This window comes from Chrysemys picta, chromosome 12 (assembly GCF_011386835.1).
Source record: "Chrysemys picta bellii isolate R12L10 chromosome 12, ASM1138683v2, whole genome shotgun sequence".
NCBI classification, from domain to species: Eukaryota; Metazoa; Chordata; order Testudines; family Emydidae; genus Chrysemys; species Chrysemys picta.
Window position 1 is genome coordinate 9,654,030 of NC_088802.1, and position 26,355 is coordinate 9,680,384.

General features: G+C 49.2%; 2 protein-coding genes across 4 annotated transcripts in view; one reads left to right on the plus strand and one right to left on the minus strand.

The window, feature by feature from the left end:
- LOC112058661 (zinc finger protein 501-like) overlaps positions 1-8,977 on the minus strand; it is a 40,659-nt gene extending 31,682 nt beyond the window's left edge. Inside the window, exon 1 of one of the 3 annotated variants that reach the window (XR_010592028.1) lies at positions 8,736-8,977. The gene's annotated coding sequence lies outside the window, so the exon portion shown is untranslated. The remainder of the gene's footprint in view (positions 1-8,735) is intronic. The other 2 variants (XM_065564643.1, XM_065564644.1) reach the window with 2 other exon arrangements.
- A 5,977-nt stretch (positions 8,978-14,954) lies between these two features.
- LOC101950855 (zinc finger protein RFP-like) lies at positions 14,955-23,735 on the plus strand. The gene is made up of 7 exons (XM_008176379.4): positions 14,955-15,437; positions 16,479-16,574; positions 17,593-17,823; positions 18,239-18,261; positions 18,760-18,875; positions 20,150-20,182; positions 21,156-23,735. Exons 1-7 carry the CDS (start codon positions 15,015-15,017, stop codon positions 21,671-21,673), a joined length of 1,440 nt encoding a protein of 479 aa, XP_008174601.2. The 5' UTR covers positions 14,955-15,014; the 3' UTR covers positions 21,674-23,735.
- Positions 23,736-26,355: the final 2,620 nt, after the last annotated feature.

Here is a 26,355-nt window from a genome sequence, read left to right on the forward strand (position 1 = left end):
CACCCTACTCAGAGCAGCTAGGAGGCTTCAGGAGGGGAGAAAGAGAGAGCTCCTTGTCCCTCCCAGGAGGGAGGAGAGCAGGGGCCTTCATGTTCATCACACACTTACTAACCAGAGGCTGATAGAGGAGGTGGAGCCCCTCAACAGGGTCCAGGGACAGGAATCCCAACCCCCTCCCCATTCCCAGCAGCTGGGAGTGAGGGGACAGGGCCTCTCCCCTTTGTATTCCACAGCACTCTCTGCATGGTGGCACAATCCCACTAGTCATGGGGGAGAAGGCTGATAAAATGGAAGCTCTGGGAGGGCCAGAGGAGCAGAATTCCACCCTCGTCCTGCTCAGAGCAGCCAGGAGGCTTCAGGGTGTGGAGAAAGAGAGAGCCACTTGTCCCTCCCAGCCGATGGAGGAGGGCAGGGGCCTTCCTATTTATCTCAGGCCTACTAGCCAGAGCCCTCGAGCAGGGTCCAGGGACAGTAGGGTTACCATATTTTGTGCCTCCAAATGGAGGACACCCCCAGGAGCCCCAGTCCCGCCCCCAGCCCCGCCCCCGCCCCCTCCCGAAGTCTCCGCCCCCTCCCCTGCTTCCGCGAAATTTGAGTCGGGAAGCCTGTAGCAGGTAAGGGGTGGTGTGGGGGGAGGAGGCGCGGCCCAGGCTGGCCCCATGGAGGCGGCCAGCCTGGGTCGGCTCGGGCCCTGGGGTGCCGGCCCCGGCCCACCACCCCCGGCCCGCCCAGCACTGCCGGCCCGGCGCACCCCCCGGCTCCCGGCCCCGCGGCCCCCCCGGCTCGCGGACCCCCCCCGGCTCCCGGCCCCGCGGACCCCGCGGACCCCCCGGCCCGCGGCCCAGCAGACCCCCCCGGCTCCCGGCCCCGCGGGCCCGGACTGGCCCCCGGCCCCTCCGGCTCCCGGCCCCGCGGCCCCCCCGGCCCAGCGGACCCCCCGGACCCCTCCGGCTCCCGGCCCCGCGGCCCCCCCGGCTCGCGGCCCCGCGGACCCTCCCGGCCCAGCGGCCCCCGCGGCCCCCCCCGGCTCCCGGCCCCGCGGCCCAGCGGAGCCCCCGGCCCCCCCGGCTCGCGGCCCCGCGGGCCCGGACTGGCCCCCGGCCCTGCGGACCCCCCGGCTCGCGGCCCAGCGGACCTCCCGGCCCCGCGGCCCCCCCGGCTCGCGGCCCCGCGGACCCCCCGACCCCGCGGCCCCCGCGGCCCCCCCCCGGCTCCCGGCCCCGCGGCCCAGCGGAGCCCCCGGCCCCCCCGGCTCGCGGACCTGCGGGCCCGGACTGGCCCCCGGCCCCGCGGCCCCCCCGGCTCGCGGCCCAGCGGACCTCCCGGCCCCGCGGCCCCCCCGGCTCGCGGCCCAGCGGACCCTCCCGGCCCAGCGGCCCCCGCGGCCCCCCCCCGGCTCCCGGCCCCGCGGCCCAGCGGAGCCCCCGGCCCCCCCGGCCCCGCGGACCCCCCGGCTCGCGGCCCAGCGGACCTCCCGGCCCCGCGGACCCCGCGGCCCCGCGGAGCCCCCGGCTCGCGGCCCCACGGACCCCCCGGACCGGCACCGCGCCCCCGGCTCCCCGCCCGGCCCCGCGCCCACCCCGGCCCGGCACCGCCCGCCCAGCCGGGCTCGGCACCATGCCCCCGGCCCCGGCCAAAGAGCCCTCCCGATTTTCCCGGACATGCCCGGCTTTTGGGGATTTCCCCCCCGGACGGGGATTTGAGCCCCCAAAAGCCGGACATGTCCGGGAAAATCCGGACGTATGGTAACCCTAAGGGACAGGAATCCCAACCCCCTCCCTATTCCCAGCCCCCTCCCTATTCCCAGCAGCTGGGGGTCAGGGGACAGGGCCTTTCCCTGGGGCCTCACTGCTGGGTGTCCCCTTTGTATTCCACAGCAGCCTCTCCCAGTGGGTTCAGACTCCAGCACTGGGAGTCTGGTCTGTTTTCCCAGCCTTGTCTGGTGGGGCTGTTCCCTGTTCATCAAATGGCGGAATTTACCTCCCCCATGGGCTTGCTCCAAAAATCAGGCCCCAGATTGAACACATCCCAGCAGTTTATCCCACCCTGTAACCTGCCCCCCCCGACCACTTTCTCCCCCTGTATATTTCCTGCCTCTGCCCCTCTAGACTCCCCCCTGCCCTGCCCCCAGCAGCTCCTTGAAAATCCCCAGCCTGAGCCAGTCACTTTCCTTCCCCATCCCCTGGGAGGATGGGACAATCGTGAGCAAAACATGGACATGATTCTGCAGCCTGTCAGGATGAGCAGGGCAACAGGCTATTTCAGAAGGGGCTTGAGTCCATTTCACATCCCAATTCCCTCTTGGTTCTTTCCCTGCAGACAGAGGCTCTAGACTCCGGCAGACTGGGAAAACGCTGGGTCACTTTATTCCAGCGCAGACCTGGCCCCTCTTACCAGGACTAAACCCACCGAGACATTTCTAGCAGCTCCCAGTAACAGAGTCGCTGAGCCAAACGGTAGAAAAGAGCAAAATCAAAGGGGCTGCTTTGGAGGATTGGGGCAGCACGTCCTCCCAGCAGCACGGGGACTTGGCAGAGACAGAAACTGGCTTTTCCTCCCTCTGCTCCTCACCTCCCTCCCAGGAAATCAATCTGCCCAGGGATGATACAGGGAATAGATCTGGGCCGGCTTAAGAGCTGGGAACCTCTCTCCTCATTTACTGCTCCTGCTGCCCTGTTCAGTCTCTCTCTCCCTTTCTGTCTCCTTTCTCCTCTAGCTGTGTGTGTGTGTGTGTGTGTGTGGGGGGGGGGGGGGGGGGGGGGGGGGGAGGGGAGGTCCTCTTAGTATCCTCTTCACTGTGGCCTGCCCTTCATGCTCTCATAACCAGAGCCCTCATGGGAGCTGATAACTAGTGTGTGTGTCATCAGTGACAGCGGCATCTCTGGGACTCAGACACACGGGGAGCAGAGATGGGGGGCAGGGGTGCACAAGCGGCAAACTTGGCCAAAAAAAAAAAAAAAAAAAAAAGAGAGGGAGTGGGAAAAATCCAAATCCTGAGGAGATTTTTACATCAATAATCAAAAAATAGAGGACAAGGGGCAAAGTGTGCGGAGATTGGATCTGAGAGTAGAAAAATTAAGGAGAAAGGGGTAGAAAGTAGCGGTTTTAGATCAATATGCCATTGAGATGAAGTTGAGAACATCTGAGGACATAGTGTTTTAATTAATATCAGATAATGAGAGAAAAGGGGCAAAACATAAAAGGGGTATTAAATCCATTCTAGATAATTAGGCCCTGTCTCCCACATCCCTTCTGGGGAGTGAACCAGAGAAATAATTTCCCTCCAAAACACAAAGCTGGTACAGTCAGAAAAGGGTGGGGAAACCCGCTCAAATCTGAGAAAGGGCGTATATCAATATTTGATAACTACCGGGGGACAAATGGCAAAAACGGAGAGGCTTTGATATTAATATTCAATAAAGGAGAGACAAAGGAGAAAATCTAAGGGAATTGTATACAATCATTTGATAACTGGACCAAAAAAACTGGGTCAAATCTGAAGGGATTTTATAGAGTATCTGATCATTCAGGAACGAAAAAGGTCAATAGGTGAGAGATTTTTATATGATTATTTCATAATTAAAGAGAGAAAAGGGCAATACATAAGCTGGGCTGTTATGATAATTGGGCCCACAGATTTATGCTAATTGGGATCTCAACTGTAAAAAGTATGTGAAAGTTCATAGAATGCCACCATAACCTATAATAACAAATGGTGACGGCAAAAAGGAAAAGATGGAAGAACAGATAGAGGCTACTGGAGCAATGCTTCACCATCATGGCTCTCATCCTCTCCATCTCCTGGGACCCTAGACCTTCTTCGTCCTAATCCTGAGTCTAGGGCCGGCCCTAGACCAAACGGCGCCCCAGGCAAGGTGCGTCTTTGGCGCTCTCCACTCCCCATTTGTAAAACTTTATTGCACTTTTAGCCCATTTCACACTCTTGAAGTCTTAAAACACAAGTACACGTTCACAATGACACAATAAAATAAGGTTCACAATATCGCAGCTGGGCTCTCACTTCAGTCTGTGAGATATAAGAACGAACTGATTGGTGATGCCCCCTGCCCCTTATCTACCCGTGAGGGTGCGGCTGACAACATTCTAGGAGGCTGGAGGAAAATTCTCAGAATGTCTAGGAGGTTCCACAAGATTCTACAAAGGTCCAGAACATTCTAGGCGGTTAGTGAAAAATGAATCCACATATGGAATACCTGAAACATGTTACTTCAAACATTCTATTTTCTCTTTTGTCGCTAACAAAAACAGCAACCCCCAAGCCCGGCGTCCCCCAAACCCAGCACCCCATACAGTCACCTGCCCTCAAATCCAGCCCTGCCTGAGACATGTCCTGACCAGCCCACACCAGAGAGAGGGATCCAGATGACACTGTCACCCCTACCAGCTCCAGACAGCCTCTCCGATTAAACAGGATTGGATTTTAACAGCAGCAGCAACTAACCCAGCCCTTCTGAATTAACTTCTTCTCTTTTACCCAATAATTGGTCTTTTATCATCTTTGTTACTATCTAAGAGACTATCAAACCAGGGGATTTTTCCTTCTAAAAACTGTCCCCAACTAAAGGGAAAGGGAAAGAGGAATCTTGTTAAAATGAAAGCCTTAATTAATACTTTACATATCAAATGCTTTAACTTTTTTCCTTTTTTTTTCTTTATCTTTTATAGAAGAACCTCAGAGTTACAAACACCAGAGTTACAAACTGACCAGTCAACCACACACCTCATTTGGAACCGGAAGTACACTATCAGGCAGCAGCAGAGACCCAAGAAAAACAAAAAAACAAAAAACCCCACAGTACAGTACAGGGTTAAACGTAAACTACTACAAAAATAAAGGGACAGCAGTTTCAAAGCTGTATTAAGCCAACGTTCAGTTGTAAACTTTTGAAACAACCATAACGTTTGTTCAGAGTTACGAACAATTCAGAGTTACAAACAACCTCAGTTTCCGAGGCGTTTGTAACTCTGAGGTTCTACTGTATAAAGAGATAAAATGATTTTTAATGGTGTGTTTGCCAAGGTACTCAACAAGCAGAGGTGTCTGTATTCCAAGCCCCTGATCGTGTTTAACACAATTTAAGGTTAGACAGTGACGGGGTTACGTTAGCACTTTTAACCTATATTTTCCATGTAAATACATACAACTGCCCGTTAGGACAATCCCAGGTACGTAGAGAATCCCCCCCCTTTTCTAGGGGTCCTAGAGGCTCCTCATTTCTATCCTGTAGGCCTGGCTTGACATAAGTAACTGGTCTCATTCCTTAGTGGGCATAACTAGGACGGTGAATGGAAGGTTAAGTTGTAAACCATAGAATATCAGGGTTGGAAGGGACCTTAGGAGGTCATCTAGTCCAACCCCCTGCTCAAAGCAGGACAAATCCCCAATAGGGGCTTGACAAACAGTACGCTGGAGTCAGGATGTCTGTGCTAGCAACATCTTGAGAGACTATGGAAAGATAAACCTGGAAGGTAAAGATCAGGTTCCACATGACCACCACATGGACAGAGCACACTGTACAGGGATTGGCTCCTGCAAAGTAACCAAGCCAATCAAAAAAATATGCAGTGCAATGTATAGCAAATGCAATGTAATGTTTAAATGTCTATAAAGGAAGAGGCTGACCACCTAAACTTTGGATGTGTGGTATGCCCTACACCCATCCCCTATATTGGTCACTGTATGCCAGATAAAGGAACCTGAGTCAGGAAATCCAGAATTGAACTGAGTTTTTTGGATCCCAGAGAACTGGAGAAAGTATCCTCCCAGAACTGGACAAGGTGTTATGGATAAGCCAAATGGAAAAGGCCTTGGAGTGCATCCCAACACATCTCCACCTGCTCTGTAACAGGAGGCCAATACTAATCCAGCTGCATTCTCCACTTTAGATCCCCCCCATTAGACAATAATTAGAGAGCAAACTCTTAAAAGCAAGCTTTTAAAGAGATTTTTGTATCAGTATATAACTGAGAAAGACAATGAGGAAAATTTGAAAAGATTCACATAAGTTGGCTAACTAGACTGGAAGAAAGGCATTATCTGTGGGGTTATATATTAATAAATGTTATTTGTTTCTCTAAATAACTGTTATGCAGATAATATATTAATAATCTATAAAGAAAAAACTAACAAAATCTGAGGGGATTTTATATCAAAATCTTGTGACAAAAGGGAAAAGAAATCTGAGGGGTGGAACAACAACAACTGATATTGGGAGGAAAAGGGGCAAAATCAGAGAGGATTACAGTACATTGCTACTTTGGATAATTATAACAAACAGCAAAACTCGAGGGGTTTTATATTAATGTTACCTACAAAATCCACAATAAAAGAATGTTATTAAGGTTGCAAAGTCCAGCACTCAGAGTTAAGCAGGGCCAGAATCAAGGGTGCCTAGGCAATGTTAATTCTGCCCCCTTGTGTGAGTGTCTTATGAAATAATCTCTAATGACAGGATCACACATTGCACTGTTCAATAACAGGAACTTGCCTCATTCAGTCCTTTAAAACCTGACATTTCTGATGGAACAAACATGTCCCTGAGAGCACATTAAGATTGAGGAAATTTTTGGCAGCTGTAGGATCCCTTTCCATTCATGTTTTAAATTTCTAAAATCTCATGCTTCAGGGCCAGTCACCTGCAGGGGCCAGGAAGGAATTACCCCCCTACTTATTTTAGGATTTTTTGGGGGTGTTCTTTTCTTTTCCCTCTCCTTCTTTTGAAGCAATGGTTCTCAACCAGGGGTATGTGTACTCCTGGGGGTACGCAGAGGTCTTCCGGGGGTACATCAATTCATCTAGATATTTGCCTAGTTTTACAATGGGCTACATAAAAAGCACTAGCAAAGTCAGTACAAACTAAAATTTCATAAAGATAATGACTTGTTTATACTGCCCTATATACTATACACTGAAAAGTATAAGGTTTATATTCATCGATTTATTTTATAATTATATGGTAGAAAGGAAGCAATTTTTCAGTACTAGTAGCTGTGACACTTTTGTATTTTTGTCTGATTTTGTAAGCAAGTCATTTTTAAGTGAGGTGAAACCTGGGGGTATGCAAGACAAATCAGTCTCCTGAAAGCGGTACAATAGTCTGGAAAGGTTGAGAGCCACCACTCTGAAGCATCAGAGAATTGGAGATGGGACATTGGACGGGGTGGGCCAACCCTCTGAGGTGGTACTGAGAATTCTCTCTCACATGCTCCAACTCTAACTATTATTCAGGGTCAGGAAGGAATTTCCCCCCAAGTCAGATTGGCAGGCATCTTAGTTTGCTTTTAACCTTCCTGTGCAGTGTGGGGAACAAGTCACCTTCAGGGTTCGTCTGGATATATCTCAGTCAATTCTCTAAAACAACAAGGGGTCTGGTGGCACCTTAAAAGATAACAGATTTATTTGGGAATAAGCTTTTGTGGGTAAAAAACCCACTTCTTCCAAATAAATCTGTTCATCTTTAAGGTGCCACTAGACTCCTTGTTGTTTTTGTGGATACAGACTAACATGGCTACCCCTCTGATAGTCAATTTACTTTCCACTGCAGGGGCCTCCTGGTCTCTGCCCATAGCTTGGTCTCCTGACGACTATAATACTGTGGTCTAATTCTGGTTGTTGGGTTTGCCGTGGAGGTGGCTGGGGGGGTTCAGTGGCTTGTGAGAGACAAGAGGTCTGACTGGATGATCTGGCAATCCTTTCTGCCCTTAAACTCCATCTGTCTAGGAGTATTCCACATCTCCAAGGACTTAATGGGGAATATTGCACAGGCACTAAAGGGATTAGATTTTTAAAAGAAATAACCACCTCCAACGAAACTCCTTTGTTGTCACCCTTTCTCCACTCACTCCTGTTTCTCTACACCTCTTATGTTTCATCCATTTCCTCCCTAACAACCCATCCTCCAAGGCACAAAGAGAGACTGGGACCTGTTCATGGTCCCCCTGACCCCATACCTATTTCTCCTCCTGAGTTGGGACCCTGGAGCAGATGCTAGGCAGCAGGACAGAAGCGACTCACAGCTGTCAGAAGTGTAATTTAACCCTCCCCCCCTCCCCATCCCAACTTTGCACGATGTAATATACAGCAGAACCTCAGAGTTACAAGCACCCCAGGAACGGAGGTTGTTCGTATCTCTGAAATGTTCGTAACGCTGGTTGTTCTTTCAAAAAGTTTACAACTGAACATTGACTTAATACAGCTATGAAACGTTAGTCTGGAGAAGAAAAATGCTGCTTTTCACCATCTTAATTTAAACCAAACAAGCCCAGAAACAGTTTCCTTACCTTGTCAGATTTTTTTTTTTTAAAACTTTCCTTATTTTTAAAAGTAGTTTACGTTTACACACAGCACTGTACTGTATTCGCTTTTTTTGTTTGCCTCTGGTGCTGCTGCTTGATGGCATATTTCCGCTTCCAAATGAGGTGTGCGGTTGACAGGCCAGTTCCTAACACTGAGGTCCTACTGTAATCACATATACAACGAGGAGTCCGGTGGCACCTTAAAGATTTATTTTTGTGGCTACAGACTAACACGGCTACCCCTCTGATACTTAATCCCATATAATGTTCCATCGGCTGACAGGACTTTGGGCCCCCCTTCGATTTTTTTCCAAAATGACGCCCCTGATTGCTGCAAACAAACTCAGATCCTGTTTGCGCAGAGTCACTTTCCTGCCCCCCCAGCAGCCCCTTCCCCACCCCCAGTTCTCTCTCATCACCTGGAGTCTCCAGCTGAGGTCAGCAGAGCCCGGGGCTGCCCCAGGGGGCTGGTTCCAGCCACCAGAGAAAGTCCTCACCTGGGTTGGGCACAGAGGGGGGGTTAATGCCGGTCTCTCCCCTCGCTGCTAAGTCCGGGCTCCCAGCTCACAATGGAGGATCTGACCCAGGAAGAGAAGCAGAAACAGATTGGTGCCGCCTTCCCCCGTCTGAACGAGAACCAGAGCCCTACGGATAGGATAGCTAATAAACCGCCCCCTCCCTACACTCCACCCCCCCATGACACAGAGAACTGTGACCGGGCAGAAACCCTGTCCTAATACTTCTCTCTCTCTCTGTCCTTTCACTCCAGAAGTCTGCAAAACAAATCACACGTAAAGTCAGTGTCCCCTGCATCAGGAAGTGAATTCTGGGAGAGGCAGACCCCATTCCCCTCCTCTTTCCTCTCCCATGATCTCCCCCACACAGGGTGGGTGGCTGCCATGCAATGGGTTAATGACTGGGAAACAGGTGCATTGAGCCCTAGAAGTCCCAGGGAATCCCCTCCACCCAGCTACAGACAGGTCCTTATATTTGCCAAATACATTAATTTAAAAAAGGAAAAACAAATGGTCTAGAGCAGTGGTTCTCAAGCAGGGGTACCCCTGGGGGGACGCAGAGGTCTTCCAGGGAGTACATCAACTCAGCTAGTTTCCCAACAGGCTACATTACAAGCACTAGCAAAGTCAGTACAAACTAAAAATTTCATACAATGACTTGTTTATACTGCTCTAGACACTGAAATTTAAGTACCATATTTAAATTCCAAATGATTTATTTTATAATTATGTGGTAGAAAGGAAGCAATTGGTCAGTCCTAGTGTGGCTGTGACACTTTTTAGGTCTGATTTTGTAAGCCAGTAGTTTTTTTTTAAGTGAAGAGAAACCTGGGGGTACGCAAGACACATCAGACTCCTGAAAGGGGGACAGTCGTCTGGAAAGATTGAGAGCCACTACTCTAAAGTGATTCTAATCCCTGAGCTGGGTTCCTGCCTAAGGGACCTGGCCCAGATCCATAAAAGGACTTAAGAGGCATCGGGATGTGCAGACTAAAGTCTTTCTCACACTACAGTTTGGGACTTACCTAGTCATTTAGATTGCCCTAGAACTCTAAGTGACTAGGTAAGAATCTGAGCATAAGTGGAAGTGGGCTCATCGCAGACCCCACAGTAACGAGGGGATGGGAATCCCTTTCCACAGTCTCAATTTTCCTGCATGACGTCCCCGTAGAGCCTTTAGTCATGGAGGTTTGTGATGATGATTGCTTTCCTTAAAACCCCAGCTCCTGGAGTCAAGTGATGATTTCAGCCTTCCTTCTTAAAGAAAAAATAAGTTTCTAGCCCTCATGGCTGTAGAGAAAACTTCAAAATGTGACCCCAGTGCACCCTAATGGCTCAAAGCAGAAGGCAAATAAAAAGATCCCCAAAGCTCTTATTCTTACACAATCTCATGATTTTTTGGGGAGCCTGACTCATGATTTTTGAACATTTGGGGGTTGGCAATACTGGCACTTTAATATTTGGCAAAAAACAACGAGGAGTCCTTGTTGCATCTGACGAAGTGGGTTTTAGCCCACGAAAGCTTATGCCCAAATAAAATTGTCTCTACGGTGCCACAAGGACGCCTCGTTGTGTTAGTCTGTATCAGCAAAAACCAGTACCACTCTGAAATCTGTGTAATATTTAGGAGATTTACCCATCTCTGTGGAAATCAAGGGGACTTGTCTTGTCAATAATGGGGTTCAATTTTAAAATAACTAGTTCCCCCCCCCAGCATACTTTCCCCTCTCCTGTGTGTCACTCTCTTCTTTCCCCTCTCTCCATCTCTGTCTTACTTTTCACCCTTCCCTTTCTGCAAATCTATCCCTAGATAGTGGGGAAACTCCACAGGGACCCATTCTTGTTCCCCCTGAACCCCATCTCCCTCCCCATTTTTTCCTTCCTGAATCTCCCTGGTTAGCCCCGGGAACAGATCCCGGGCAGAGTGAGAGCAGGGACTTGTCCCTGGTAACGCAAGATCAGATTATCCCTCCCTCAAGTGCATTCACAGTGGGAAGCAGATACTCCAGAGGGGCTATGAGATCAGAAACTCCTGCCCGTCCCCAGCACTTTCCCCACATTTTCTCACTATCAGCTGGAATCTCCGGCTCAGGAGCTGCTGTCGGCAGAGCCCAGGGCTGCCTCAGGGAGCTAGTTCCAGCCCAAGTCCCCTCCTTGGCTGTTGACATAGGGAGCTTTGATGTCCCTGGTATAGACACACTGCAGGGGGACCAGCAACCGCTCACCAGGGCAGGGGTCCCAGGCCCAGATCACAGCAGTGGCAGCAGCGTTTGACCCAGAAAGATCAACAGAAAGAAACAGCTAGTGCAGCCAAGGGAGCATGAACAATTTGTACAGTGGGGGGCTGAGAGCCATTGAACCGAACTGCAAACCCTGTATATGATGGGAACCACTTCAAGCCGGGGGGTCTGGCAGCACCCCTACTTCCAGCACCTATGAGTGCAACCTCCCCACTATGAGCAAGGACCCACCAGATCAGAGGTTCTCAAGCAGGGGTATGCGTACCCCAGGAGTACGCAGAGCTCTGGCAGGGGGGCACATCAACTCATCTAGATGTTTGCCTAGTTTTCCCAACGGGCTACATAACAAGCACTAGCAAAGTCAGTACAAACTAAAAATTCATACAATGACTTTGTAGAAGCGCAGACTCACCCCTGCGGCGCCTCCTGCTAGTGACATACGGGAATTAGCTCATTCTAGCTGTCGGAGCACCCTCTGCAGGCCGGTGATCCGACTGTCCTCTGAGCCCCATGTCCCTCCCTGGACCCCGGTGCCCTTTTACCTGGGGTGCTGCCCCCTGGCAGTAACCCCTCAGTCTTAGGGTCTCCCCTCCCTGGGGAACCCCCACCCACTATTCCCACCTCACTTCAGTATAAGGCTACTGCCAGTTATCGTCTAGCCCCACGCCCTGGGGCAGACTGCAGTATCAGCCTACTCATCACTGGCAAGGTTGGGTTTGGACCTGCTGCCTTGGCCTAGCCCTGGTCTGCCCTCTGCAACCCCCAGTACCCCTTGGCCTTCTGCTAGGCCACAGCCTGGGGCTTTCCAGGCTGGGGAGTCCCCAACCCTGCTCCACTCAGGTACTCGTTCTCTAGCTCCCTGCAGCCAGGCCCTTCTGTCTCTGAATACAAAGAGAGACTTCTTGGCCTTTGGCTCACAGCCTTTTATAGGGACCAGCTGGGCCTGATTGGGGCATAGCCCAGCTTTGACTACTTTCCCAATCTGCCTAGCTTTTCCCTGCCACAGCCCTCTTCCTGGCTGTTTTAAGCCCTTCAGGGCAGGAGTGGGTGTTCACCCCGCTACAGACTTGTTTATCCTGCTCTATAGACTAAACTCTGAATTGTAAGGACAATATTTATATTCCAATCGATTTATTTTATAATTATATTATAAAGGCAGCCCTTTTTCAGTAACGGTGAATAACGTAGCTGGAGTCGACGTACCTGAGGTCGAGTTATCGCAGGGTCTAAACTGCTGGGGGTCACCGGGAGAAAATTTCCCGTCGACTTACCTTACTCTTCTGGTTGGGGGTAGAGTACAGGGGTCGACTGGAGAGTGTTCTGCAGTCGATTTGGCAGGTCTTTACTAGACCCGCTAAATCGACCGCCAGTAGATCGATCTCAGAGCCTTGATCCCGGCTGTAGTGTAGACCTGCCCTAAATCTTTGCAGGACTGGGGCCTAATTACCTACAATTGATTAAATATCCCCTCAGATGTTTGCCCCTTTTCTCTCATTATCCAATGTTGACGTCTCTCCTCTGATTTTTCCAACTTCCTCTCACATTATCACATATTGATCTAAAAATACTCCTTGCTCTTTCATTCTTGAGCCTGGAGATTAAATCTCTTCAAACTTTGCCATTTTACCACTAATAATTGAATATTGGCATAACAATTTCCTCCGATTCTTGATGCTTCTCCACACTCATCCTTTTTTAATTACAGTGATTTCTCTTGATCTGGAGGAAAATTATAGGAGTCAGCACACCAGGCCGGAGATATTCTGGCAGGGGGAGGGCAGGAACTGAAGGTTGTTTGGTCACATCCTTGGATTTTAATTTTGTTGGACAGGACGTAGAGCAGGTATCTTGAATATGTCACAAGATGAATGACCATTTGCCAGAATAATCCCTTCTTACTTTATCTTTGCCTTTCCCTTGCCCTTTGCCATCAGATTTTAATGTTAAAGCGGTGGGAAAATTATGAATAACATTCCGCACGAACCCGGCTGGACAGTGTGAGAGTCACAGGGTGAGAAGCAGAGACCGAACTGGGGAAGGAAGTTACTGCCTGACTCCTGCGGTGACGGGAGATTCAGTCAGGAGGGGGAGAGAGCGTATAATGGGAGGTGAGAACTTAACTCACTGCCCTGAGGGCAGAAAGAGACAGGAAATGTCCTATGAACATTGGGTGAAGCCATCCCAGAATTCTAGAGAGATATGAATGACACTCCAAGGGTAGTGATAGGCTGGTGGGGTAGGGGTCATCCCCTATTCATAAGAGGACAAGGCAGTGCAGAGTAGAGGAGGAATCTTGGGACATCAACAGGCTTGGCCAGCCCTGAAGACCAGCCAACCCCATCACTGATTTCAGGATCATGATAACCCATCTAGTGACCTCCCCCGCAACTACGGCATCAGCCTGAATGGGAATGACGGAAATACTCCCTGTCCTCTGGCTCCCGTTCAACCTGAGCGCCCGGATTTCCTGCGCTTGGAGCGTTTGTTGGGGTGACGGGATCCTGGCATCTCCCACAGATTCTCTGCACTTTTCTACCAACTCTGAAATGTTGCGCTGGTGCTGCCGGGACCAGGAGACGCAATGGGCTGGGCTGGGCGCTGGGTTGAGTGAGATGTTCTACCTGATTTCTTGCTTTGAAATAATAAAGTAGAATTTAGTTTCTCAAACTCCCAGAGCCCCTTGTCTTGAATAACTGAATAATAAAAAAAAAGCCTTTAAAGCCATCTGGGAAATCTCGTTGAGGGGGTATTTCCCCTGCCTTGAGGACTGCAGATTCCAGAGCTGCCAGCTCTGTGGGATTGCAGACCTTTCTGTGAGTCTGTGTGGGGGAAAAACCTTGTCTACAGGGGTAATCCCCCCCGGCTGTCATTTCATTATGTGACACTGCTCCAACCCCTCCACCATTCCCTCCAGGGTGAGTTGGAGGCAGAACATGGCCGGAGTATGGAGATCCAAGATCCCTATTGAAAAGCCGGTTTAGTATATGGGGAAGGGCAGAGGTGCTGACTTCCTGAGTTTCCAGGGGGGGTTCGATCCCTGCTTCGCCCAGGCCCTGCCCTCACTCCACCCCTTCTTCCAAGCCCCTCCCCCGCCTCTTCCTGCCCCCTCCACCTCCTGTACACCACTGAACAGCTGATCACCAGCGGGCCGGAAGCGCTTGGGGACGGGGCGGGGGGGGCTGATTGGCAGGGCTGCTGGTGGGTGCTGAGCACCCACTATTTTTTTCCCAGGTGCTCCAACGCTGGAGCACCCACTGAATCAGTGCCTATGGGGAAGGGGCTCTACACCTCCACCTGCAGCACATGATGCTCTGAGAGCTGTGACGGGCTCAGTTCCAGGGGAGCTCAAGGGCTTCAGGCCCAGGCAGGGAGCCTGTAACCTGAGCCCTGCTTCCCAGGGCTGAAGCCCTTGAGCTTTGGCTTTGGCCCTGGGCAGTGGGGCTCAGGCTTCAGCCCCAGATCCCAGCAAGTCTAAGCCAGCCCTGGTGCCCCCAATCAAAGGGGGTCGTGACCCACTTTGGGGTCCTGACCCCCAGTTTGAGAACCGCTGCCTTAGTTAAAACAGCAGCGAAGACACTTTTAACTGGGGTGAACGGCTCGAATTCCACCCCGGGCTCCCCTACAGGCTTTCACGCCCGCTGCTGAGCGGAGTTAAAAGCTGAGTTGCCTTCTCTTCACTGCTATTTTAACCCAAATTAAGAACAACTTTGGGGGGTTTTTTTCCCAGGAAGGCAGATTGCCAAAGAACTTCGCTTTCTTCTGAGGGCAAGGAAGGGCAGCAAGGCTGACAAAGCAGTTTTGTTGGGAGCACCCTCGCCTCCCCCCCCAAAAAAACTTGAGCAATATGTTACAGGCAGGGAAACGCCCTGTCGTTAACAAAGGCTCAGTCCTTTTCTGGGAAGAAGAAAATGAAACAAATTCTCTCCGGCACTCAGACGGAGTCATGGCTGCTGCCGATCCAGCAAAAACTTTTGAGGATGAAGCTTCTTGTCCCATCTGCCTGGAGTATTTTAATGATCCGGTGACTCTAGACTGCGGGCACAATTTCTGCCGAGCCTGCATCACCCAGTGCTGGGCGGGATTGGATACAGATGTGTTCTGCCCCTGCTGCATGGAGATCTTTCCCCAGAGGAACTTCCGAGCCAACAGACAGCTGGGGACTCTCGTAGACCTAATCATCGGACAGCTGAAGGATGAGCAACAACAGGCCAAGCTGGGAGGGGAGACGGTGTGCGGGAAACACCAGGAGGCTCTGAAATTGTTCTGCGAGGAGGATCAAACCCCCATCTGTGTGGTGTGTGACAGATCCAGGGAGCACAGGGCTCACACTGTAGTTCCCATTCAAGAGGCTGCCCAGGAGTACAAGGTGAGAGGGAATCTGTCTAGTGGGGATCACTTGATGATTCCCTGTTCTGTTCATTCCCTCTGTGGCACCTGGCATTGGCCACTGTCGGCAGACAGGACACTGGGCTAGATGGACCTTTGGTCTGACCCAGTGTGGCCGTTCATATGTGATTATAGCTGTATGCAGTGGTGGTGTAGTCGTGTTGGTCCTAGGATATTAGAGGGCCAAAGGGATGAGGTGATATCTTTTATTGGACCAACTTCTGCTGGTGAGAGAGACAAGATTCCGAGCTTACGCAGAGCTCTTCTTCAGAAGCTCGAAAGCTTGTCTCTCTTGCCAACAGCAGTTGGTCCAATAAACCAGTGGTTCTCAACCAGAGGTCTTCCAGGGGCTACAGGAACTCATCTAGATATTTCCCCAGTTTTACAACAGGCTACATGAAAAGCACTAGCGACGTCAGGACAAACTAAAATTTCAGACAGACAAGGACTTGTTTATCTTGCTCTACACACTGAAATGTAAGTATAATATTTATATTTCAATTGATTTATTTTATAATTGCGTGGTGAAAATGAGAAAGTCAGCAATTTTTCAGTAGTAGTGGCTCTGACACTTTTGTATTTTTAGGTCTGATTTTGTCAGCAAGACATTTTTAAGTGAGGTGGAACTTGGGGCTACACCAGACAAATCAGCCTCCTGAAAGGGGTACAGTAGTTGGGAAAGGCTGAGAGCCGCTGCAACAAAAGATATTACCTCTCCCACCTTGTCTCTCAGATTATAGCTGGGAAGTTAAAAGTTGTCTGCTATAAGGAGGAATGGGGGTGGGGGTCATTTTGGTTCCCTGTGTTGTGGAATCCAGAACTAGGATGGAGTGATGGGACTGGTAATAACCCACAGGTTTGTTACTGGAAATGAGAACATTCACCAACTGAAGTCTCATCCCACAAGCCAGACCACAGAGCGACTGGTCTGGGTCATGTTTTCTAGTTGTTCTCACTAAGTGTCATTGAACAGGGAGGAGGGGAGGAGCCCCACAAAACTTCTGTTCTCCAATTCTTTCAGGAGCAAATCTGGAGGCGGCTGGATGTTCTGGAGAAGGGGAGAGAAGAGATTCTGGCTCTCATAGCGTGTGAGGAAGAGCAAAGCCAGGAACTGCTGGTAACTGCCACTGATATCCTGTAGCCAGCGAATTCACACAGGGAAGTTCCCATGTGAGAAGATGAAGGACGATTCAGTGGTTAGGATACTAAGCCTGGGATGCAGGAGATCTGGGTTCATTGACTTGCTCTGCCCGGACTCTCTGGGTGGTTTTGGACAAGTTATCGAGTCGCTCTGTGCCTCAGTTTACCCATCTGTAGCCTGGGGAGAATAGAACTTCCCTGTTCCGGGAGGGGAGTGGCATCTAGTTGGTAGAGCAGGGGAGGTCTGGGAGTCAGGACTCCTGGGTTCCATTCCTGACTCTGGGAGGGGAGTGGCGTGTAGTGGTTAGATCAGGGGAAGCTGGAAGTCAGGACGCCTGGGTTCATTTTTAGCTGCAGAGGGGAGCAGTGTCTTGTGGCTAGAGAGCATGCAAGCTGGGAGTCAGGACTCCTGGGTTCTATCCTTACCGGAGTGTTGTGAAAATAAATACAGTAAAGACTGTGTGTTCTTCAACTACTACAGTGATGGCAACCATATAAATAACTTGTTTTAGAGTAGCAGCCGTGTTAGTCTGTATCCGCAAAAAGAACAGGAGTACTTGTGGCACGAAGGCACTGCATTTAGCTGTATGGAGTGGAAATCCATCAACTTCATGAAAAAACTCGTAAATTTGTTAGTCTCTAAGATATAAATAACTTGTGACACTGACGCACTAAGGACGTGTTGTCTAGAGACATTAAATACTTCCTCTTTGTAAAGCAAAGATCATCTTTTGCTTTAAAGGAATGGAGACTGATCCAGGAAATGGAGACTGAGGGCAAAGGGTTTCTTTAAATATTTAAATCATGGTCATTAAACAGTGACTGGTTCTCTTAGTTTTCAGAGGCCCAGTTTGAGACAAAGAGGAACTTAAATCCCATTTTTTTGTCCTTGCAAGTTACTTTTACAATTACCCTGAAGAACACTTCAGAGACTGGACAGTTTGCATGACTCTCTCTCTCTCTCTCTGTTCCTGGCCTTTCCCTGTCCATCACAGAGACAAATAAAAATTGACAGGGAGACGATGGAGTATCGATTTGAGAAACTGCACAAGTTTCTGAAAGAACAAGAGTGCCTCTTGCTGGCCTGGCTGGACGAGCTGGAGAAAGAGGTCACCGCCAGAAAGGATGAAAACGTCTGCCGACTCACCGAGGAGGTTTCCCGTCTCAACACCCTGATCGGGCAGATGGAGGAGAAGTGCAAGCAGCCCGCGAGTGAATTCATGCAGGTGAGACTGTGCGAGACACACCCAAGACCCCCGGTGCAAGGAACGGAGGGCTCCCGAAGCCACCGTCGCAGGGCCCCAGGCGTCACTGATCCCAACAGCGCTCTGCATCTGCGCAGCCCAAAAGAGAAATGATTAGGTTCTTTGAGGGGAGAAAAATCTTCCTTTGTCCTGAATGGAGTGTAAGAAAATTCCCCCGAAGGCCAAACCCCAAACTCTGGTCTCCATCAGAGCGCCACTGATGGAAACTGAGAGATGAAGTCCTTCAGAGAGCTGCTTTCAGGGAGTGCGGATCCAGAATGTGGAGAACCGGGCATCAGACTGATTGTGATGCAGAGTGAGTCCCCTCCAGAGCAGGCTGGGTGGGTACCCAGCATGTGGCACTGAGCTCCCGTTTCTCTCTCCCTCTCTCCTCTAGGATGTCAGAAGCACTTTGAGCAGGTAGGTGGCTCCTTCTCACTCCCCCTTGTGCTTCCCGATGCTGAGAAGGGGCTCAGGTACCAGGTGAGGGACACAGGGCCGGCTCCAGGCACCAGCTTAACAAGCAGGTGCTTGGGGCGGCCAAGGGAGAGGGGCGGCATGTGTGGCAATTCGGGGTGACAGGTCCCTCACTCCCTCTAGGAGTGAAGGACCTGACACTGAACTGCCGCCGCCAATCGCGGCTTTTTTTTTGGCTTGGAGCAGAAATGCTGGAGCCAGCCCTGGAGGGACATGTCTCCTCAGGGCCCGACAGGGAGCGCGTGGGACGGTCTTCCTGTGAAGCTTCTAATCTTCCCTCCATCCTCAACGTCCTGGGGCTGCTGCCATTTCCCCAGAGTCCAGACCGGCCCAGACCTTAGGGTCAGGTGACTCTGAGAACTCAGCTCCAGTCCCAGCTGTTCTCCCTGGTGCCTGGGCTGGGCCATCAGCTGGTAACACCCTGGATCTCTCTCTCTCTAGATGTGAGATGGGCACATTCCAGGCTCCAGCGCCTGCTTCTCCTGAACCGAAATGGAGACTCTGGTTGTTTTCTCAAAATTTCGCTTTCCTCCAGGATGCGCTGAGGAAGCTGAAAGGTAACGGAGAGATGGAGAAGTTCAGGAGGCGCGAGTGTGTTTACACAGGGGCTGGTCTGATTCGGATTTCACTGACGCTGGTTTCGCATCATCCTAATTCTAGTGACTCCAGTGGGGTTAGTCTTGATTAACACCGGGGGCAAATCAGCCCCAAGGTCTCTTTCTTATTGGGTGAGTGTGAAAGAGCTAAACCACCCTAAATGCATGTAGCCTTTTATTTGATTTACAGTGAATTTAGTAATGTGGGATTACACCGCTGTAGGTTCGGCTCTGGTGACTAGTGTCAAGCTTAACAGAGTGAAAGTCACCTCTGCTACGTGCTTCAGTTTTAGAGTCTCTAGGAACACGTAGTGACCAAGGGCAGTGACCACAAAGACATTCACAAGTACAAGGTCTAGTCTGATTTACAAGTTTTATTAAAGTTACCATTAAAGTTATGAGTACCCAGGCATCTAGAAATTCCATACAGACCTATGCACAAGTTACAAACAGAGTTAGACTCACATCCTCCTAGATAGTGTTAGGGTCTGATGGGTCTCTCATGGATCGATCATCAGTAGAGGGATGGTTCCTGCTGGAGTTTCCCAGAGGGAGCTCTCAATTTTCCTAATGCAGGCATCTTTTCCCGTAAGCTTAAGGCATCAGGTTATTCTACGGTCACATACTTATACACCTCTACCCCGATATAATGCGACCCGATAGAACACGAATTCGGATATAACGCGGTAAAGCAGTGCTCCGGGGGGGGCGGGGCTGCACACTCTGGTGGATCAAAGCAAGTTCGATATAACGCGGTTTCACCTATAACGTGGTAAGATTTTTTGGCTCCCGAGGACAGCGTGATATCGAGGTAGAGGTGTATCAGCATTCCTTAACTCTACGGCCTAGTATGGTTAAGCTAAAATCTACAGGCCTCAGCTGGTAGGCCTTGTGTTTCAGCCCTACTTACTTAGATAAGACATAATTATCCCTAATAACTACTAATCAATCTATTTTATACTTCTATAATCCTACAATTTAACTCTAACATACAATGATTATATATAATATGTTAGTTATACCATCCCACAATAAAATGAACAATAAACTAAAATCACTGATTACATGCTGTTTCTTAACTAGCCCATATAAAATTCCAAGTCACTAGAAAGATCTGTCTGTGGGTTTTCTGTGCCGTTTCTTCCTCTGTCCAGCCCCTCATTCCCCTCTTGTGACTAAGTCCATGATAGTCATCGACAAAATCTGATCTCCTCTCCGTGCTCTTCTTCCTTTAGTGAATCTGTTGCCTGAACCGAAACCGGACAGAGGTAAATTTCTAAGGGGTCGTTGGGAGACTGGCATTATTGATGGGATTGTTTTCCTGATGTGAGGAGAACACGTTTGGTTTGGGACATCAGAAGCAGCAGGAATCAAACTAATTGCTGGAGTCAGGGCTACAAACAGGACCTTGCACTGCCAGAGCCTCTAGGAATCTCTGTCATTGGAGATTTTTAAGAGCAGGTTGGACAGACACCTGTCAGGGATAGTCTAGATAATGCTTGGTCCTGCCTTGAGTGCAGGGGACTGGAGTAGAAGACTTGTTGAGGTCCTTTCCAGTCCTACTGTTCTGTGATTCTATGCAATGCCCACTGCAGGGGGTTATTACTAGCTACTAGGGTATTGTCAAGTTAATCTCAAGTCTCATGACATTTGTGTATTTTTTATCTTATTTTTTATTTTTTTAAGATCCAGCTCTTGGACTCAAGTGATTATGGGAAAATCTCATTTTCATTTACTATTAAAAAAAAAATTCTAGCCCTTGTGGCTGCAGAGAAACTCTCCCCCTCCTCCCCAAAATATGACCACTAGGCATCTTAAAGGTTGAGAAAAAAGGCGGAAGATAGCAAGAACCCCATGATTATTTTAAAAGAAAATTCCATGGATTGGGGTTGGGCTAATTCATAATGTCTGAATTCTTGGGTTTGGTGATGCTTCCAGACAGGCAGGGCCCACCTTACGACTGACTCGGTCACTGTTTAACAATCAGATTGGACGGGAAAGGAAATTGTATCTGTGATTTGAAGGACAGAAGTTGATCAGAGCAAAAAAATGGGTGAGGGGGGAAATGAAAAATAGGCTTGGAGAGGGGCTGTAACAAATTACTGTGAGTGTCCACAAGATGGCAGCAGAACCTAAGGCATGAGACACAGCCCTTGCTGTGCTATATGCTGAAGCAAACCTTGCCCCACAGCTGAGCTCCGCCTCTAACACTGATATTTTTAATTCTCTCTCTCTGGGCAGCTGAAGTGACTCTGGATCCAGACACGGCAAATCCCTGGCTCACCGTGTCCGCGGATGGCAAAAGTGTGCACTGGGGAGTCGCCCGGCAGGATCTGCCCGACCATCCCGAGAGATTTGACCCTGCTCCCTGCGTGCTGGCCTCTGAGGGCTTTGCCTCTGGGAGGCATTGCTGGGAGGTGGAAGTTGAAGAAGGGGCAGTCTGGGTCGTGGGAGTAGCCCTGGAACCTGTTAAGAGGAAAGGAGCGAGCACGTTTACACCAGAGCAGAGGATCTGGGCCGTGCGGAAATACTGGGAACAGCATTGGGCGCTCACCTGCCCTGAAACTCCTTTGTATCTACATGGGGTCCCTAGGAGGATCCGGATTTATGTGGACTATGAAGGGGGATTGGTGGCGTTTTATGATGCTGGCAACAAGGCCCCGATCTTCACTTTCCCACCAGCCCCTTTTGGTGGGGAGAAAATCTGCCCTTTCTTTGAGCTGCTGAGTACAGGCTCCCAGATCAAACTGTGCCCCTGAGACATATGATAAACCATCCCAGATTGGCCTTGGTCCTACATACATTAGTAATAGTGCTTTTCCATAGAAGCAATCAGTTTGGTTGCCTCAGGGATGGTTTTGTTGCCAGCGGGGGAGAAGATGGTCCTCAGAATGATAAAGAAAAAGCTGGTGAAGTAAACAATCAATTGGGATGTGCACCACACTATGAGAGACGTTTGGAGGAGCCCTAGCATGCAGATCACAGGGGGAGATTTAAAGATGAATATCTACGTGTCCACAGTATGTCAGCACCTAGAGGTCCCAACTGAAAACAGGGCCCCATTGGGCCAGGCGCTGCACAGACACACAGCGAGAGACAGTCCCTGTCCCAGCTGAGATCAGCGATCCATTGTACAGAGCATAGGTACCGACCCCGTGAGTGCTCCGGGGCTGGAACACCCCTAGTGAAAAATTGGACTGGCAGCTCCCTGCCCCAGCTCACCTCCTCCTCCTCCCCTGAGGGCACCGGGTGCCCACTTTTTCCCCCTGGCTCCCAGCGCTTGCACCGCAAAATAGCTGATTCGTGCAGCAAGTGCTGGGGAGGGAGGGGAACAAGGCGTGCTCGGGGAAGAGGCGGGGCCGGGATTTGGGGAAGGGGTCCAATGGGGCAGGGACTTTGGGGAAGGGGTTGGAATGGGGGCGGGGCAAGGGTAGAGTCGGGGCAGGGCCAGGGGGACGCGAGTACCCACCGGCCCCAGGAAAGTTGGGGTCTATGGTACAGAGTATGAAACAGTCTATGCCAACGGTTCTCAAACTTTTGTACTGATGACCCCTTTCACACAGCAAGCCTCTGAGTGTGACCCCCCCCTTATAAATTAAAAACACTTAAACATATTTAACACCACTATAAATGCTGGAGGCAAAGCGGGGTTTGGGGTGAAGGCTGAGAGCTCATGACCCCACCCCATGTAATAACCTCACGACCTGCTGTCGGGTCCCAACCCCCAGTTTGAGAACCCCTGGTCTATGCCTTGAAGAGTTTGCAATCAACAAGATAAAGAGTGGGGAAAAGGCCCTTTGTTAGGTCGAGCACCATCTTCTATCTCAGATACTTATCTGGACCCCCCATTTTCCCATTGCAATGGAGCTACACTGATTTACACCAGTTGGGGACCTGCCCTTTAACTTCTATCTGTGGTCCTTATGTGCCCCCCACCCCAATACTACCTGAGCACGTCACAACATTTAATGAGTTTATCCTCAGAGAACCCCTGTCATTTAAAGAAGTGAAAATATCCCCATTTTACAGATGTGGAACTGAGGCAGAGCTATACTTGACTACACAGGGACATTGACTGGCAGAACTATACCTGCATGGATGCTTTATTCCTGAATAAAAGTGATTTTATTTTGCTTCCCTAAACAATTATACCTCTGTGATCCTGTCAGTCCATTTCACCACCCGGACAAGCCCTAAGTCGCTTGCCCAAGGTCAGACACATGACAGAACAGAGAACTGATCCCAGGTCTCCCTAGACTAATGCCCTGACCATCGGTGCATCCCATCTCTCCGAGCAATTAAGTGATTTTTCTAAGGGCACGTCTTCACTACCCACCGGATCGGCAGGTAGCAATCGATCTATTGGGGATCGACTTATCGCGTCTAGTGAAGACGCGATAAAATCAATCCCCGATGGCTCTGCCGTCGACTCCGGAAATCCACTGCGGCAAGAGGCAGAAGCGGATTCGACGGCGGCGTGGCAGTGGTCGACTCGCCGCCAGGTAAGTCAACCTAAAATACGCAACTTCAGCTATGCTATTCATGTAGCTGAAGTTGCGTATCTTAGGTCGACGCCCCCCCCCCCCCCACGTAGTGTAGACCTAGCCTAACATACATAGAGGGGAATCTGGAGCAGGGCTAAGCCCTGAACCCAGATGCACTGCCTTGACTTCAGAACCATCCTGTCTCTTGCTATATTTTTCCTCTTCATAGAACTAAGCTTTCCTTTTGCATTCTACTCTTAAATTTATACCTTGCTAAATGGAAGCAGATGGAGGCATTTCCCTACCAATTTATTACCTAATAAACTTTGCATTGGCATAGAATTTTTTGAATGTTTTGTGGCTATTTATTTGGGAGGAGAGGCAAAGCATCGTTTAGTCTTATATAAATAAAAGTTCCGCTGGTAGAACACTGTACAGGAGTAACTGTGCCAGTGCAGGTGGGAGACCTATTGCACTCTGTAGCAAAGTTGCTCAGACCTATAACCCTCCAGCACTCCTGCTTCCTAAGACCGCCCCCTTTGCTGATAGAGATTCACAGGTGGTGCTTTAGGGCCCCATCCCCTTTGCGAGCTTGAGCTAATATCTCACCCAGCTCTATCTTCTGCACACATGAGCATAAAGCACAGAAATCCCATTAGAGGAGCAAGGATAGAGCTTCAGCATTGCCCCTGCTTTCCCCTTTCTAGGCATAAGGCATACCTACTGAGAACAGCAATCCTTCATCCTCCCATAACCACAAACGGGCAGAGCAGAGCCCTTCTCACAGAATAGAATCATAGAATATCAGGGTTGGAAGGGACCTCAGGAGGTCATCTAGTCCAACCCCCTGCTCAAAGCAGGACCAACACCAACTAAATCATCCCAGCCAGGGCTTTGTCAAGCCTGACTTTAAAAGCCTCCAAGGAAGGAGATTCCACCACCTCCCTAGGTAACCCATTCTAGTGCTTCACCATCCTCCTAGTGAAAAAGTTTCTCCTAATATCCAGCCTAAAACTCCTGCACTGCAACTTGAGACCATTACTCCTTGTTCTGCCATCTGGTACCACTAAGAACAGTCTAGATTCATTCTCTTTGGAACCCCCTTTCAGGTATTTGAAAGCAGCTATCAAATCCCCCCTCATTCTTCTCTTCTGCAGACTAAATAATCCCAGTTCCCTCAGCCTCTCCTCATAAGTCATGTGCTCCAGCCCCCCAGTCATTTTTGTTGCCAGCTGCTAGACCCTTTCCAATTTTTCCACATTTTTATACTCCTCTGGGCTGGAACTCCTGCCCTTCTATTGTGATAGTTGAAACAATGGAATTAATAGGATGCAAGAATCTCTTTTGTCCAGTGGAAATAGGGGATTTTGAGTCCCATCTTTGGACCAGAAAGATTGACAGAAACCCAAGAAATACACTCAATGTGAGTTGAATTGACACAAAATTAAATGAATTTCTTTGCTCTGTAGATGTACCTCTCACTGATCCGGATCCACAAGGACTTCTCAAAATCAAGCACTGGAAGGCTTTTTTTTTTTTAATTCAAGGTTTACAACAAATTGTTCTCCTCTGAGGGGCAGAGACATGCCTACTGAGTTTATCATTTATAGTCAGCCACAAGCCTGAGAAAGTAGTGTCCTACAGCGAGTACACCCACATCACCATTTAACTGTTTTTAAACAAGACAGTGGTAGGAAAAAAGAGACTGCTTAATACAAGTTATAGCAAAGTTGACTGCTTGTGAAAAGCTAAAGAGAAAATTTCAGTCACCCCCACATTTCATCAGCTTCTTCTATCCTCACTTCCAAGAGTGATAAGCCAAACAAATCTGCATAGCCTCACCTTGAAATCTTTACAAGAAAATACAAAGTTTAAGGGAATAGCAATGTTTTACAAAAATTTAATGCAAGTTGTTCCTACTTTTAAAGCTACTAATTATCATAAGTGTCTTTTGGTACAAGTTTGCATAGCAATTATTTTGAAGATAGATAAGTAGCTTGTAAAGAGACCTTTGAATTATAATTACTTTTAAATAATCAATTTCTAATCTAGCTAAACAAGAAATTTCACTTAAAGCAGATATATACAGTAACAACCTTAGCGCCTTCGGACCTCATACAAGTAAATAAAGTGAGAATCTTTATAACGCTGCTGCTGATCACCATTTTGCTTTCTAATCAGCATTAAGCTGTTCCAAAGCTTTCTTAGTCCTCTACAACTACACACCTCTACCAGACTCCGTCTCTTTCTGAGCATACAAGAAGTCATAGTTCCTCTTTATATTGCCTATAGTCGGACCTGAGTGAAAACCTAGATAGCCTGCTCCTCCCCCCCCTCCCCTCGGCTAGCACTGACCCCAACCTCCTTCAAGCCAACATGGAACAATCCCCCTTTCCAACGGCGATATGCAAATTAAGGATTCCAACATTCCACTTTTCATTGGTTCCCTTGGGAAACCAATCAAACACCGCGAATGTTTGAAAGAAAACAGAAAACATGGAGAAGTGACTTTGCTCCCACTATTAATTAGAAGCTATTGCTTAGATTGTGAACTAGGAGTAAGGAAGGTGTATTCGTACAGCACCTAGCACATTGGGACTTCATTCCTGAATGGGGTTTGTTTGATACTGCAATACAACTCAATATTTGTTAAAATAATCCTTTAATTTAACCCTTTATCCATTTATGAGATATTCATACTATGGATGAGTGGCTCTCAACCTTTCCAGACTATTGCCCCCCTTTCAGGAGTCTAATTTGCCTTGTGTACCCCCAAGTTTCACCTCACTTAAAAACTACTTGCTCACAAAATCAGACATAAACATACAAACGTGTCACAGCCACTGGTACTGAAAAAGTGCTGACTTTCTCCTTTTTACCATATAATTATAAAATAAATCAATGGGAATATAAATATTGTGCCTGCATTTCAGTGTATAGCCTATAGAGCAGTATAA

Bases quoted from the DNA above. Each gene is read 5' to 3' on its own strand.
- LOC101950855 (XM_008176379.4), top strand. From the start codon at position 15,015: ATGGCTGCTGCCGATCCAGCAAAAACTTTTGAGGATGAAGCTTCTTGT. The intron at 15,438-16,478 runs GTGAGAGGGAAT...CAATTCTTTCAG, and splicing joins AGGCTGCCCAGGAGTACAAG to GAGCAAATCTGGAGGCGGCT. The intron at 17,824-18,238 runs GTGAGACTGTGC...TCTCTCCTCTAG, and splicing joins CCGCGAGTGAATTCATGCAG to GATGTCAGAAGCACTTTGAG.